The following is a 16,895-nucleotide window of genomic DNA, read 5'->3' as shown; positions in this document are numbered from 1 at the left end:
CTTGGAAATGGGCTCAAAATAGCAGGTAATTATTTTCTCAACTATTATTTTTTTGTGAGTCACATAACAGAAACATTACTCACCACCATATTGGATAAATAATGCAAATAATGTCAAAGTGAACCTGATTTGAAATGACAAAACTACTAACTGCATCTATCGTGCCTTTCTCACACAATGTAGCAACATCTTAAGCATGAGCTATATTACGAAGTGTTTTGTCTAAAATCCTAACAGTGATTAGCTTTCAGGTCTAAAGAAGTAATATGATGTCAAGTGGACAAGCAAGTGGACAAGCAAAAACTGAATTTGAGTTAGCATTTAGCTTTTTACACACCAATTTTAACAAAAATACAAATCTCAAACGGTTGTTACATTCATTAAGGATTTCAACAAGGCTTTGACCTCACCTATATTATGTGGTTGATGAGTTGACAACAGCTTAACACATCTGGGTCGTTCATAATGTGTGATGTTTGATGGCAAAATTCCACAGTTACCATGGAGATCGGCCATTTTTGCAGCTGTTAGCATACATTTCCATTGACTGCATTAGCCTAAAACAGTATAAAAAGTGGAGAAAAAAGTTACTGCTGGTAAATACTTCTAACACACTGTGGTGTCCAAGAGTTTTAATGTGAACAATAACTCCAGTATTTTAAAATCTACATTAGTTTATTATTGCTGCTAATCCCATAATGCTTACATTATGAACTCTATGGGAAAAATACACTAAGCGGGCTAATTGAGTCTAAGTTATCCAGACCAGCCAGCTTGCTAACTGTCCACATACATTAGGATCAAACACAGCTTCTCCTTTTTATTGCTGTCGTGCGATGCCATGGAGATCAGCTGCCATACATCAGTTTTAATAAACCGATTTTGAATAGATTTCATGATCATGGGAAGTTTTACATAATTCAATCTGTCAAAAGGAGCAACCTTAAATTTGCGCATTACTGTGGTGTATTGTTACTGGAATGTGCCAGATGATAAGTGTTACCTAAATTCTTTTTACTCCTCAGTGTATTTAAAGTTCAGTTTCGCATAGCGTCCTGTGTGACTGTCCCCTAAGGCCAGCTTGACGCCAGGTCTGTCAGAAAGCCACTGACTGACTCTGACTGATCTCTCTACGCTTGTTGAGGATCACATGATCATGCCTTTATTATTACCATGTGCTCGATAGTGTGGCTAGTGAAACTAATGGAAGTCTTTATAAAGATGATCAATTTGTGCTTTGTACATTTCCTTTGGACAATACAGATAAACGGTTCTATATGAGTGAGGATGAATTGGCTTTCTGTAAATATTCTCCACAACAAATCTAAATGCTCAGATCCCACTTGCAGCATTCACATTTTAAATAATGATTTTTACACAGGGATCAGATTGATGATTGTGATGAATGCACTGTCTTTGCTGCTCTTATACATCTTCACCTCTGCACATCTGGACAGAGATGTATAAGGCGTTCAAATGCTCTTGAGAGAAAGTGAATGCGGCAATGGGAGGCACTTACGTATTGATTCACACTGTTTGGTTTGGGAACGTTTGGTTGAGCTCGGGTCAAGTGGAAACATCAGGGTCGATGTGAGACAGTAAGGATTATTCAGATTAGCCTTTAGGTGATACTACTATCCAAGCCTGCCTTCAAAAGCCAAGATTCTTTCATTTCTTTCATTTCAGATTTGTCCGGTTTTCACCACTCTGAAGCACAATAGATTCAGTCATTGTACACTAAATGATACACTACTGAAACTTCTTGTAGAGTCACAAGTCAAGCAGAAATGAGTGCTTAGATTAACACCTCAGATGACCTTGGAGTAGATCTACTGCTCCTCCACATAGAGAAGAGACTGTTGAGGTCTGTTTCATGACTCTACCTTGAATCTTTCTTTGGTTTAGGACGTAAAAATTCCATTAAAAAATGTCATAGACTTTCCAAAAATAGGCACAATGGTGGCTGTATTAGAAACTGGCCATAGTGGGAAGCAGAAAGGAAACACTACACTACAAATCCTTCGCTAACTATGTGTTTTATGTCCATGATTTACCACAAAGCTCGTGTCTATAAAGTTTTTTGTTCTTTGTTTTGTTTTTTCCTGAAAGCCTGTGAAAGAAATTAGATTTTTACTTCAGGAAAACCTAGAACTGGTTTGAAAGTTGGCAAGACTGTTCTTCAATTGTTATGGAGGACAACAATTTAGCTAACTTGAAATCTAATCCACAACAAATTGCTGGTGTAGTAAAAGACCAGGGTATACCAGAGTCAATGGAAGACTTGAAACACAGTTTTGTGTAAACACTCATTAGAGCTACTTTCAGCATCAGCTGTCAATCAGGAGTAATATTTCCACTGATGGATTCATTTGCTTATTTGATCTCTTCAAGGGATTAAGTCTGAAGGCCTGGGATATTTGGACTGAAAACAGCTCTTTTGCAGAGCTGTGTGAGTAGGTGGCAAGAATAATGTTTTTCACACTTTACTTTCAGACCCTGGCAATGTATTACACACAATTAGACCTCTCATGCCGCGTTAATCCATAGGCAGAGATTTTCTAAGTAAAACAATGTATAGACAGTTCAGCATACCTCCCAGTCTTGCTGAGAGATGCTTCAAATAAATGGTTCCTGGCTCATTCTGGGCTGTGGATATAGTTCAAATCAAATGCCATTCGAGTGCCCCTGGTGTGGGATCCACTGTCTTTCAAGTTGATCAATTTCATCATTTCAAGATACAAACACAGCTATCAACACAACTAAGAACATGCCATCTCAGCAGTTGATTTCACATTGCAATAACTGGGTAAAAGGATTGTGATGATAATGGTATTACTGGAGAAGAAACTAAATTTACGTCTGGTCGTACTTTGGTGGTCTGTTAGCACTAACCGATCAAGCGGCTGTAGTGGCAATGTGTAGCTACCACTTTGTCGCTTTGCTGAAACATATGTTATTTATTAAGCAGCAGCAGTAGCAACAGTGATGCATGGATATGAGTAATGTCCATACCTGCACACTGTTCGCCTACAGATATAACATAAGTACTTCCTCCAGGCTCCATGGGCTCTCGGTTCTGAGGCTTTAACATGATCTGTGCAGCTGGTCAGCTAATGCTCAGGCTTATCGAGACTGAAGCACAGGATACTAAGGTACATGGATACACGCAACCAACATCATCATTCAGTGAGCAACAACGCTGGTCATGTCTGCCTCTCTTGCCACTCTTAGCAATACAACAATGAACAACGAACAGGGCCAATTGTGTAAAAAAAAGCATCCATTAGCCCATCAATTTAATACCTGGTTAGTACATTCTGCCCTTGTGGCCTTGCCTTGCATAGCCTAAATTTGATTACTTACTATTTATTTACTCCCTGAATGTCAATGCCTCTTATTTTGCATTACATATGCTGTTTTTAACAACAAAGGTCCAATAATGACACACTGTCAAAAAATACAAATAGCCTATATCTGATGATTACAGAACAACACTTGTCAAAGTCCATAACATCTACTTTGCACAAGAGTAGATAAAATAAAGTAATCTTTAGGATCTGCCCGATTCCACATGAAAGATGTTGACTTGAAAGCAGAACTTTCGGAGAAATTCTCTGTGTCTAAGGAATAAGCCTGCTGTGGTAATATAGATGTCCAGCTTATATGGTCCGTCAAGGCAAAGCAGCTGTGGAATTTACAACTCATTTTGTCATATTCCTCTGTTTAAAGTCTCATATCCATTTTCCAACTCATCCATTTGAAGTGAAAGATCTGTTGAATATATTTTTTCTTCACACCTTAATTTGTAGGGTCAGGTGCTGTACTAGAATACCTGAAATCAAATAGCAGTTTTAATATGGTTGTAAAATTGTGAAGTCCATGCATTACAATGAAGATTGCAATGAACTTTATATTCAACATTACAAAACAACCTCTCCACTGGAAGAGATGGTATGTATTTCCATCTTAAAGCCACTAACACGCCTTTAATGAACGTGAGGTCAGGCTTGTTGTTAAGGATAGTTTGAGAGAAAAATGAGGGCATCTTGGGTTAAAAAACAGAAATCGGAGTATAAGGTTTATAAAGACCTACAGCGATCTCCAGCCCCAAACCACAACTTGCCTGGCCTGCGAGCGTGATCTCAGTGATTTCCCTGTGGGCGGGATTGACAGACAGGATCAACCAAACGCTGGATATGTCACAGGAGCAAGCGGCAGGAAGCCTTTTCAAAAACATCCTTTTACACAAGGAACACTTCCAACGCTGTTTCTAGTTCCGGTTTTTGGGATTTTATACTTTACAAATGAACAGTGTAACAGTCGCTCCATCGCGATCTTTGAGGTTTTGGACGAGTGCAGTGGCCTGGCAAAACCACAACATGGTCATGCTAATATGCCCAACAATCCTGACAGAGGCAGCGTGGCTATGGTACAGGAGTTTCCCCAGTCGGCCCATACCAAACTGGTTTAGGCTTTGTGCCCAACTTGTGAAAGCAAGGCTCAAGCCGCCTTCCTCACAAGCAATTTATTGTTGGATTAATGTTTTTCACTTGCAGTTTTGTGTGACACTGCGACAACCATCAGCTGCCAGAGTGTTTCACCTACACAGATTGTTTTATGTGAGTCATGCTGCAGAATAATAAGGCATGTTGTAATCCATTTCCTCACATAGTCAGCCTAATGCACACTTTTCCCATTTATTTTTTCAATAACTAGTGTTATTGCCATAAGTTTCGAAGGGCATTGGCAGGAGAATTAATCATCAGAAAAATGTATTGCATGTAAGTTTACCAGAGTACAAGGGTGATTTAACTCTGACGCAGCTGTAGCTGTTAGCTTAAGTTAGTTTTCTGCTGAAACAAGTTGGATCAAACATGGCCTTAATCTTCTCTGCCTCTTCACCGACCTGTCTCTTCCGCCCGAGTCACTACGCCTCGTGCACGTGGTGCTCCCTGATCAGCGCTCATGCACATGGATAGCATGCTGTGGCGCTCAAGCGGTACCGCTGCAAAAGGCAAACATAACGGTGAACTATAGCGTAGCATTTTTACGCTTGTTAGGAGCGCACTTTATGATCGTGCCACTCCAGACTTAGCGTGTTTAAGTGGGAAGTACGTGGGGCGGATACACACTTTTCCTCCAACCAAACTCTGCGGCGCCTGGGAGGGATTGTGGAGAAGTGTGCATTTGTTTTGTTGTGCGTTTACAGCCAAGCGAGGGCAGATCTGCGCCACAACGGATGGTTGTAGCTTTCTCTTGAGACACAAACATTGTTTAGTTCATTCGCCACCACCTTTGGAGGTGTTTCCCACTTTGACCTTGGGGTTTCCAGCACATACTCTGCACAGATGTTCCTGTACACTATACCAGCCACTTGGTTATGGCGCTCCATGTAAGCTTTCCCTGCCAGCATCTTACACCCTGCAGTTATGTGCTGGATTGTCTCATTGGCCTCTTTGCACAGTCTACACCTGGGGTCGTGTCTGGTGTGATGGATCTGGGCCTCTTTTGCTCTGGTACTCAAGGCCGGCTCCTGTGCAGCCATGATGAGCCTCTGTGCTGTCCATCGGTCCAGCTGTCTAGCCATTGGTAGGATTTCCTGATATCCACCACTTCAGTGATGTTTCGGTGGTACATGCCATGTAGGGTCTTGTCCTCCCTTGACGGGACCTCCAGCACCTCATCCTCTGTTACCCGTTGTCTGAGACACTCACTGAGCACGTCATCTGTTGGAGCCTTGTCCTTGATGTACTTAGGGATCTTGGATGTTTCATCCTGGATAGTGGCTCTTTTGCTATTTTTAACCACTAACAGCTGCACGCTACTTGTACTCATCCCCTAATGTGCATTACAAGCACATCAGTTACTCTACAAGCAAGAGTAAGAGGATCGGATAAAAAATAGCGGAAGTCTGATATTTATACCCAAAGAGAAAGAAAAAGAAGTGAATATTACAGTGAAACTACATAAAATGGTGTATAACATGACTCATAGTCATTGCCGGCTGAGATGTCATTGTGTGGTCATAATTAAACGCACAGACTGTCCTGACTCAGCCTCACAGGTGTGTTCCCAGGAGACCATTCCTTTTCACATTACTATTTATGGATATTTATGACGGCGAGCAGGCACACATCCTTTGTCAAATTACGTGATCTCAATAAAGTAAACTGAACGTGTGACTGCATGTGTTGACAGTTTTACAATGGAGTGATTGTGGAGTGTTACCTCATTACCTTAACTTACTGAACTTCCCACAATCAAATGGAACTAATAAAGAAGCTAAATGCCCCAACACTTTTAAGGTTAAAATGGTGCTCCTCTGACCAAAATAAATAAACTAAAGAGTTGTGCTTTTTGCTTTATTAATGTAGTTTTGGGTAGTCCTTGGTCATTTCTTCCTCTACTGCTAAAGTGATCCAATCTGTATTTCTTTCATTTCATTGTATCATAGAGGGAACATAAAACTGTCCTCCACATTTTTAAAGCCCACATTGTATAACAGATTTTAAAAGCAAAACATTAGGCTATATCTGGCTGCTAATATTTTTGAGCCTCAAATGCATAATGTTCACTTTAGATGAGTTACGCATAAAAGTGATTTGATGTTGTTGTGGTCTGACTATTGCAAATCAGCATGAACAACTGAAACACTGCCACAGTGAAGTAGTCCAGACAACCTTACGCCTAACCTCGACACACAGTTTGTTGTGCCCTACTGGATGTGCTTAATTCAAGGGTTACAATGGGACAATTTGCACAGAAAAAAAAATTATTCAAACTTTTACTTTAACTTTATTTTTTTTAAACAATGTACTAAAGTCACAAGAATTAATGACATACAACAAGCACAAACAGAAAACCCAAAAGAGAATTAGACATATGGGAATAATAATGATGCGAAACAGTCTCAGGTTTGTACATTCATGTACTTTTGTTTTGTTTGACCAAATGTGTTTGACTAAAATATAAAAAGGTGTATTTGTGTTGAAAAGCCAGGTAAATACTGTAATTATTACGTAAAGAAACCATGGATACATGAAGCAAATAATACAACACTGAAAATGCTATGTTGCCGAATAACTGGCAGAACTGGCAAAAAAAAATGTTATGACCTGGGCACATTTCGTACTTTTTGTGTGAAAGGGAAAATATTTTTGAAATACTTGCACTAAACAAGTACGCAAATAAATAATTCATATATATATGTATATACACAATGCAATCCAGCTGCCTCACTGGCCTGTATATAAATACTGACTTATTGATTGTCATATTCTATAGCTCAATGATAAGCTTCCCTTCATCATCACTGCTGCTGTCCTCCGCATCTATACTACTCTGCACCACCCTGACTGCTCCACTCAGGGTGTCATGGGAGTAACTGAACGAATTACCCACTCCAAACAAGGGCGGGAATCTGTCGCATGGCTCTGGTGGCTCCTCTTGACACATGTGCTCAGGGTAAACAACATTGGTCTGCCTTGGCGGGTTAACAAATACTGAACTATTGGACTGATAAGTACCTGGCTTTTCATTGATATGGCTTTGAGGCGTAAACTCTGTTGTCAAGTAAGTCGTACCAGAGTTTACAATGGTATTCTCAGCTCCACAAACCTGTCTTTGGTCTAGCTTTTGAGACTGTACAAATCCATCTTGACATCCAACCATAGTCTTAATTTGGGGTGATTCATTTGGATTTACGTGACTTGTATACGTGCCACTTTCTGTGTGCTGTGTCGTATGGGAGTTAGTCTTTAGCAGCAAGGTTGGTTTGGGATCGCTGAAGTGATTGCTGCTGGACTGTAGATTTGGATCCATGCCAGAGCTCTGTGGCGGGTACCCACACATTCCTGATCGAGTCTGGGAAAGGTGCAGAAGATGTTGCTGCTCCAATGGCCAGCAGTTTGGAATGGAATTTGTCCTGTCACTGGCCTCCTCTGCCTGCTAATAAAACAGAGCCATTACTGAAAAACCATCACAATCAAAGGCATTGTGGAACTTTCAAATGATGTGGTCTATATGATATGACTTATGATAACCCCATCACATACCAGATAAATGGGGCATGGAGCAGTTTGCACCATAAGATATAAGACACACAAGGGAGTGCTGTCAGCTGCTGCATTATGTTAGCAAGAACAAAGTTTGAATACTGGCAAAAGGCCTCTATTCAAATAAGTTATGACTTACTGTGTGTGGCCCAGCAGCACCAGTTTAACACAAATAGTTGTTGAGCAGTAGAGTTGTCAAAAGAAATATGTGCGCGAAACATTAAATTATATTTAGTACACCTCGCTGTACCATTATAGCAATGGGTTGCGATGTTTTACTCTACCCATGATGTTTGCATCAAATTTAGTACAATGTTAAAGGGACTATACGGAGTTTAAAAAATATCTAATTTCCTCCCCCTAAATGTTCCAACAATGTCCTAAGATGTAGAATGAGCCCAGACCTGTTCACCACAACTGTCCCTAAATCCTGCACGTCACTCAAAAAGGTGTCACTTCGGGTCCGAATTGCAGTCATGCACGCGCTTAATATAGACGGTGCAGTTACATGTATGACCTGAGGTGGCAGTAGTGAGTATAAACTGGCTGACTTGCATCCAGCCCCTTTAAGTACTTTGTAGCAATTACACACACAAGGCAACTCAATGCGCCTAATAACTTGTACCCATGTAGTATATATATACACACAACAGAATAATGTGTATTAGTAGTTTGGAGGTACTAATGTAATGACACATAAGACCCATAAGGCGAGAGCCAATTTGGTGTCCTATAGGCAAGATTGGGCTTGGCTTAACTGGTGCTGCTTTGATTCTCACCTTTAATTTGGTATCACAACAAGGTGTATTGTGTGTCCCGCTGAAAATGGTCCTGCAACCCACTTGTCCCAGCCCTCAAAGAGGCAATTGGTGTAGCCTATTTGTTTTTTTCGTGACAATGATAACAGGCGTAGCTGGTGAATAAGTATAATTTTAATGACACTCGATATCATGAGAAAAGCGCTTGCAAATACGGTGCCTGGAGCAGTCTACACCTTGGTGGGTCCCCTGCTCACCATATTGTCCAGCTGCATGTAAGTCAAGCTCTCTGTAGGTGTCCCCAGAGGCTCGTGGCTTTGCCCACACTGCCGCTGCAGGGCCCCAGTGTCTGACTGCAGCTCCGCACTTCCAACCGGAGAGCTTTTCTCGCTACTCCCTGTTGGGTACATCAAAGCGTAAGCATTTCAAATAACATCAATCAAGACAAAATATCTCACAATGCCGTGCTGGCCCCGAGGAGAGCAGTTTGATTTAGAAGGGAGTAAAACATAAACATTTTCTAACACGGACATAAGAGAAAAAACATTTATTTTATGCATAATAATTCTTTACAAATATCGAAACCAAACAAAGATGCATGAGCTCTGGTGTTTATACTCTATCTGTGTCCATGGGGGGAGAGGGCAAAGGGCCAAGGCGCACTGTCAGCTCAGTGAAGACCTTTACACTCCTCCTCCACACACGTTACAGAAGGCTCCAGGCAGTGATAGATCAAATGACTTTGTCACCTGCAGGATATGGGGCCCCTCGACCTTTACACCTCCCTCCTCATCTCCAGAATACTCTCACCACATATTAGGTTTGATTATTATTTGTGAACACATCATGATTAACCTTCGTATCAACATTAGACTTGGCTAATTGGTTAAGTCTATTACCAAAGCATATTTTTACAGATTACTTAAAAATACAAAACAAAGAACAGTAAATGCTACTGAATCTGGCCTTGTGAGAGTTCACATAAGCATTTAATAGCAGCTTTATTTATCTTTATCATCTTTTTTGTCTGCATGTTTTGATTTCTACATCTAATCAAGTATAGACTTAATGGTACTTATTACTCATTTTACAGCTAAAGATGGGCCGTACTGTGCCGTACTGTAGTTACTTGCTGCCACCATGTGTTTAACATTGTGTAACACAGAACAAGCAGAACAAGCTCCAGTCACATTGCTGGAGAAGAAGGGATTTGTCAACACTAAAGAAGTAGCCTGGGAACCAGACTCACCATTGTAACAGACAAAACAAATATAGAGGGGAATCATTCTGGTCTCACCAGGCTACTAAAGAAGATACAGATTATGTAGCCTTTCCTTAAAATGAGAAAATGTTGGCTTTATAGGCATTATGAATTATGATTGTATGTATTTACTTATTTTCCAATTGGAATGTTTTTTATTCCACATATGCATGTAGCAAAACATGGTGCAGACACAAATGAACAGAGTTTGATTTTTACCTGTAGTGTGGTCTGGTACAGTTTTTGAAGCTGCGGGTGTGGGTGCTTTCGTATGCACTGAAGCTACAGATGCAGTCTGTTTTGAGTCAGCTACATGTGACAGAGTTGGCCCATCAGACAGTCCCACCATTCCAGAGGCCGGGTTGGTTTGAGATAAACTGAGAGACACCATAGACAGTTGAAGATTGCTTCTGGCCACTGATTTATTTGAATTTCCAAAGCACAGATTGTCTTCATTTCCATACTTTGTACAGTTCTCTTCACAATTAGTTCTCCCATTGTTTCTCTGACATTGCAAAGTGACATTTGCAGGGCCAGGTTTGTGCTCATCAGATAACGTTTGTGATACCGACTCGCCCCTGCTTCCCTCTGCGTGTGAGTTGCTCTGTTCCTGTGCTACAGTGCAAAGCAGTGCATCGTCTTTTTGTGGAATTTGACTTTTCTCTGACATTGTGTCTCTCATAGAGGTGACTGTAGACTCCTCAGCTCCCACAGAACTCAAATGTTTTCCGACCTGGTCTGTGTGGCATGAATTGTGTGGGTGTGCGGACAAGGCCGGAGACTGACCTGAGGCTTGACTCACGTGGACCGTTGACTGTTCCCTTTCAGATTTATCACACATTGAAGGTTTTGCGCTTTCATGGTTTAGAGTGCCCACTTCCTTGTTTGATTTGCAGTGGCTATGGCTTATTTCTTTATCAGTGCTTTCCAGAGCTGTGCACATTCTGACCTCATTTGCTGAAGCAGGCAGTTGTACAGTTTGGGAGTGACTGCTTTCTGTTTGCTTCTCAATCTGTGGTTCAATAAGTGCCAACTGCTCATCAGATATGATTTGAAAGCATATCTGGAGATCTGGTGTTTGAACATGAAACACTTTGGGCGCAGTTTGGTGACCTGGCACAATTTGGCAAGGTATCACCGGGAGGTTTGTGTCGGAGTGTGATTGCGGTGTCAAAGGACAGGGGGGACTTTTTTGTGACGTTGGCTGTTGCTGAGTTGGTACAAAAGCTTTAAAGGCAGCAGGAGCTGATCGTGTCCTGTGAACGGGGGTGAAAGTGACACTTGTATTTGACAGGGTTATGGGAGCAACCGTTCCAAATGAGGAGGACTGTATAATTGAGCTGAAATGTCCCACGTGGGAATTTCGTAAACTGGCTGTGGTTTTGGTGTCTGCCATTGGGCACTGCTGGACAACAGGAGAAATAACACTGATGTGACTGGCAGCACATGGCAAAGACTGGGTTGGAGCAGAACTGCAATTCTCGGGTGAATTGACATTTTGGTGTGCAGCATTTGAAGTATTGGCTTTCGAGGGCGGAGTGGGGACAGTCGACACAGACACAGAGACAATGTTATTCTGTGTTGTTTTAGATCCGACTTGTATTGGTGAACTAGCATTGGGGTCTGAAGTGTTGGGCAACTTAAGCTGGTACTTTGGCATAAAACTGCTCTGGACAGCAGTTGAAATAGACGCAGCTGGTGAGCTGGTACCCAGTGGTGCATTCGCTGTGATTGTACTTGTTGGAAACTGGGACATGTTGGCAGAACTTGATCGAATGTTGATTTGGCTCAGATGTGGCTGAGGACTGGTGCAGGTGTGTGCACTTGACAAGTTTGGGTCAGTCTGCATATCTTGAGAACACAGTTTGTCATCGGTTCTCTGTTTCTTCCTGTCAGAGGGAATGTTTACATGGCTTTGAGAAGTGGGAAAAGTAATTTCATTTGATAAGGTCCTTGCCTCACTTCTTTGATTGTGATCTAAATTGAGATTTGGTGTCAAAGAAAGAAATGGTACGGGAAGTACAGACAAAGACAGATTTCTTTGAAGAGGCATTCTTGGTGTGGTGGGTGATGCTATAATATGGCTTGGATGTGAATTAAAACTCACTCCTGGCATTAGTTGAAGTCCAGCCGAAAGTGCTTCCAGACTGTGCACTGTAGCGCTTCTTACGAGGTTAGGGCTCGACACTGCAGACGTTTCACAGTGCCCAGCTGACAGTCTTTTTTGTAAACTCTGGATTACTTCTGGACTAGGCATAGACTTTGTCCCCCTAACAGCGCTGTTCTCACCAGCTTTCTCCAGGTCATACAACTTCTTGAATGTCCCACCTCCGTACATGTACCACTTGTTGTAAGCAAACTTCTGTGCCTTCTTCCTGCGAAACTTTCTGTTGCCCGTCTCTCCGCAAATGTCACCAGCCTCGGCGTGGCACCGGAGACTGCTGGTGCACGCCTCCTCTACAGATGAGTTCTTGAAGAGAGCGTCTGTTGCGTGGTTGCAGTCTACGGCGGCTTGGCGGACCAAGGGCCGGTGGGTGGATGACTGCTGGTTCACAGACTTGATAGAGAAACCTGTTGGATTTATCTGGCCTGAGCTTCCCCGTCTGAAAAGTGTTGTGTAATCTCTGTGATGGGAGGACGAGGTTGGACAGCTCTGGTCAGGCTGCAGGAGGCTCACGCTAAAGGGCAGGGAGTTACTTCGAATTAACGGTGCATGCTCCAGGGTTGTGGATTGCTGTGTTGGAACGGAGTTGTACAAACCTGTTTTTCTGTTTGAATTTGACATTTTACTAATCCTCATGTCAAAGTGGAAAGAGTCCTTGTAAGTGTATGGCATAGGGAGGTCAATGCTGCCTTGCTTGGAGAGCACTGTCTTCCGAGGTCTTACGTTTTCCAGATGTTTATCCTCCACAACGACACTGTTCTGAGAGATCAGTTTGGTTATGCGCTCCTCAAGGCTCCTATTCTCCTGCTCCTTTGCTGTGGTTTTATCTTCCTGGTTCTCTTGTTGGCTGGCACTCTCCTCGCCATGCTCCGTGGTGGTCTCGGTCAGAGAGTCCATGCTGTGGTCAGGTAGGAGACTCCCTGGGCTGGGGTAGAGCTCACTGCTTTCACTGAACCCTGAGTCAGTGCTCTCGTGGCTTTGGGATTTGCTGTTAGACACAGAGCTCTCCCACTGTTTGGAGAACAGGGTCGCCTCCTGTCTCTGAAGAACAACATGGCGGTTAATTGGCGGAGGACGTTGTGTATTTGGTTTGTTTTCCGGTTGTGTGAGCTGAACATGTTCTTGTGTCTTTGGACTTGAGATTTTGTCATTACACTCCAAAGTCTGGGTGACAACAGGTGCCCTTTTAGCCACAGGTAAATTGGCGTCTCCCTCTATTCCAACAGACTCGTCATTCCGCTCGTCCACAGATAAACTCGTAGTCTCTGTTGACCAGGAAATGCTGTCCAGGCTGCCCATGGTGCTCTGCTCAGATTCAGATGACAGTCGTGCGTGAGCCTGAGTGCGCTTGTGCTTGTAGAGGTTGCTCTGAGTTTTGAACGATACTCCACACACAGTGCACGGGTAGGGTCTTTCTCCAGTGTGGCAGCGGAGGTGCTTCTCTAGCACACTGGGCTTCATGCAGTCCCGTCCGCAATGAGGACACAAATGTTTTCCGGAGGATTTGGGTTTAGCTGCAGGAGGGGCGGCAGTCACGCTCAGTCCTGGCTGAAGCCCACTGGCGATGTGCAGCGTCAGGAAAGGCAGCGTCTCCTTGGAGTAGAGCGGCGGCATGGTCAGATGCAGAGCTGTGGGGTCCACTGCAGCGAGGGAAGGCTGGGGGAGAGGCTGGGAGGGCAGAGCAGGCACTGTGTGAATGTACAGCGCCGTCAGCGGGGCTTGTACCTCCATCCTCCGCTCCGTCTGCGCTGCCACAGAGCTCATGTGAGCCACACAACTCGCCAATCCAGGCTTACCAGTCTCCATGGTAACAGGGCTGCTGTCGTGATGCACTCAAGCCGCTCTCTAATTACCTGAAAGAGAAAAACAGTTTGGGTCAGACCTCGACTTTATCACTATTTACAAGCACACCTCAGGTATTTCTGTAGCAGTAGCTGTTGCGTGTTTATATTATGTCAAAAAAGGAATTGCATGACTTTTTAGTGCGATATTGTTGCCCACAGGTTCTCCAATTACACAATGGCAGAAATACTACATGGTGAATCGAAACATCAAAGATTATTTACCGAATAGGCCTATGTCAAACTCTTACCATGCTGTATAGTAACAATAGGTTATTAGATTTAGACAAATAGCTAAAAGAAAACATTGTGCTTGAAGATAAATGCAACGTTAGTGTTGACAAATGAAACACAATTTCATAATGACTAAAAACATTCCTTCAACAACACAATAATGGCTTAGCAAATAAGTGATTTTTTATTTTTTATTAATGTGATAGGTTCGCTGAATGTTCTCGATCATTGTTAAAAAAGAAACAGAGCTCTTTGTCCCTGTGATAACATGAATCCCTGAGCTCAGTGCAGTATTGTCTTACATCATCTGTGTGTCTGGTTCCTTGCGTAGTGTTTCGAGAGTTAATAAGAGTGTGCCTTTGTTGCAGATTTCCTGTTGCTACACCATACTTTATGTGAAGCTGTGCTGTGATATTCACCTCTTGTAAACTTTTCTAATATACATCACGTGTCAGGTACCTTTCAGCCATTGATGTAAGCTTTTTTCACTTCCTCACAGCTATGTAAATGTGCAACAAGTTCTCCATGCAATGCAAAAAAGGGATTTGCCGGTAAGGGTTGCATTCCCTCCGGTCTAATACAAATACTAAATCAGGTTTTAATTATTGCCAGTCGTGGTTACCAGTTTTAGGGGCATGCATGCATCTTATTTTACTACTTCTGAAGAAACGGTAAGCTATTCCTGCTCTGTATAAGTAAAACAAAAAGAGTTTGCAATATCTGAGGGAAAGTTGTCCCACATTACAACATTGGCACTACAGTATGTCAGCTATAAATGATGAGTCAATATCGTCCCTTACCTTTCAACCATTTGCCAGCACGCAGTAACCAGGCCGCCTCATTCACTTCAGTCACATCGCAGCTCTCTGACATGTCACGAGGAAGGAGAACAAATGCAAATGTGAGGAAGATGCACAGAGAAAGTGGCGAGGCAGGGAGGAGGAGGCAGAGAGGCAGGCAGGCTGCAGGCTGGGCGCTCGGCTGCCTGGTGGTGGGTGGGTGGGTGGTTAGTTGTCAAACAAAGACTTCCGGAGAACAAGTTGAACACAGCGATGAGCAGAGAGACAGGGAGCACATGAAGGCCCCGAGCGTGAGTGCAGCAATGTCAGGGATTCTTCAAAATGGGGAGTATCTGTGTAAACAGTTTCAGGCACAAAAACAAAATGTTCTCAAGTGCAAAAGGCAATTCAAGTCTTGCCAGTGTCTGAGCTTTGAAAATTAGAAAAACTTTGCCAGATTGTTATAAGCAGCAACACGCTATTTGTTCTTTGTTTGATTGTTTAAGATTTTTTTTTGGCCCATCAGCTTTATTGGACAGGACAGCTCAGCGAGAAAGGGGGGAGCGAGAGAGCGAGAAGATTCATTCATGAAATTGTTTGGAGCCGGGACTCAAACCCATGACAATGAGGTTAAAACAGTGCTCCACATGGCAGCCATTTGTTAATACTTGATTTTAGGCAAATAACCCTAACCCTTTTCCTTACCCCAATCCTGCCATGATGTGTCAAACCATTATTAGAGATGATTTGGTGTTTATAAATACAACTAATATGAAAACGTTCTCATTGTTTTTAATTCACATGATGAAAAAAAGTCTTTGCCAATGCTTTACAACTGCGTTACAATTGTGTATTTTTGATCTTGTAGCTAAAACACTTTCCTACGCCTCCTATTTGGGTTAGGGCTAATTATAACACAGAATAACCCACCAATAAATACATACAATATGAATCAATAAATATGTTATGTCTATTACGGGATGAGTTGGTGGACAGTTTGATAGCATTTACTCATTTTGCATTTAATGAATGTTCAGCAGAGTAAGAAGGCTGCACTGTATAAATCCCCTTTGTATACTGGGCTACAGTTACACACCTACTTCCTCCCACACAGCGTTTCATGCACCCACAAGTGCAGGGGGCAGTTTGGAGAGAGAGAACGAGTGCTGTTGCCGGAGTGGCTTTTAGGTTTCACTTTATCAGGACAAACAGTACATTTGTCTAATCCTCCAGACCGCATCTATAGCCGCCTTATTCACTCGTCTTTTATTTTGATTCTTTTTTTGGCTGTTTTTCTGCTCAATGTTGATTTATCATTTCCTGGGTGCGCATTTTATTTTTAGTCCACACACCTACTCAGTGAATGAGAACATAGAGAAATAGCGTCTGTTTGGAGTTTCATTGAGTCACCGATGCTGAGTAGGATATATATGAAGAAAACGTTTTCAGCAGAACCCAAAATCCTCGCCATTATTCCATTTTCTGTCTTTTCGTTTCTTTATCATAAAGCTTGTAAAGAGCAGTTCCAGAGCAAGTGTGTTTTCGTGTATTTTATTGTGCTATGTGAATTTTTGTGCTGTTTTTTTATGGCTGTCATTCATTAATCCACCATTTGGACAGACTTTCGAGATACAAAAGTCTAGCTTGATTACATCATTATTATTATTTTGAGTTATGAGTTTTATTAGAAGGGTCTACTGAGTATTTACGTGTTTTCAGTAATATTCAGTCTGCTGAATTTTATCACATAAAAAAGTTCCACAATGTACCTTTAAAACCTCAGCTCGTCACCTGGAGTTGATGC

General features: G+C 42.3%; 1 protein-coding gene across 2 annotated transcripts; it reads right to left on the bottom strand.

Annotated features, from left to right (window-relative positions):
* Positions 1–6,851: 6,851 nt before the first annotated feature.
* znf831 (zinc finger protein 831) lies at positions 6,852–15,258 on the bottom strand. 2 transcript variants are annotated; one of them, XM_079578324.1, is made up of 4 exons: positions 15,113–15,258; positions 10,293–14,090; positions 9,070–9,209; positions 6,852–7,944 (listed from the first exon to the last, which is right to left on the bottom strand). In XM_079578324.1, the coding sequence occupies exons 2-4, from the start codon at positions 14,041–14,043 to the stop codon at positions 7,279–7,281; spliced, it is 4,557 nt and encodes a 1,518-aa protein (XP_079434450.1). In that variant the 5' UTR covers positions 14,044–14,090; positions 15,113–15,258; the 3' UTR covers positions 6,852–7,278. The 2 variants fall into 2 exon arrangements, with proteins under 2 accessions (XP_079434450.1, XP_079434449.1); XM_079578323.1 differs by having other exon boundaries at positions 6,853–7,947.
* Between the last annotated feature and the right edge of the window lie 1,637 nt (positions 15,259–16,895).

This window comes from Gobius niger (genome assembly GCF_951799975.1).
Source record: "Gobius niger genome assembly, chromosome: 20".
NCBI classification, from domain to species: Eukaryota; Metazoa; Chordata; class Actinopteri; order Gobiiformes; family Gobiidae; genus Gobius; species Gobius niger.
The sequence above is the reverse complement of the archived record's forward strand: the minus strand, read 5'-3'. Positions and strand labels throughout refer to the sequence as shown.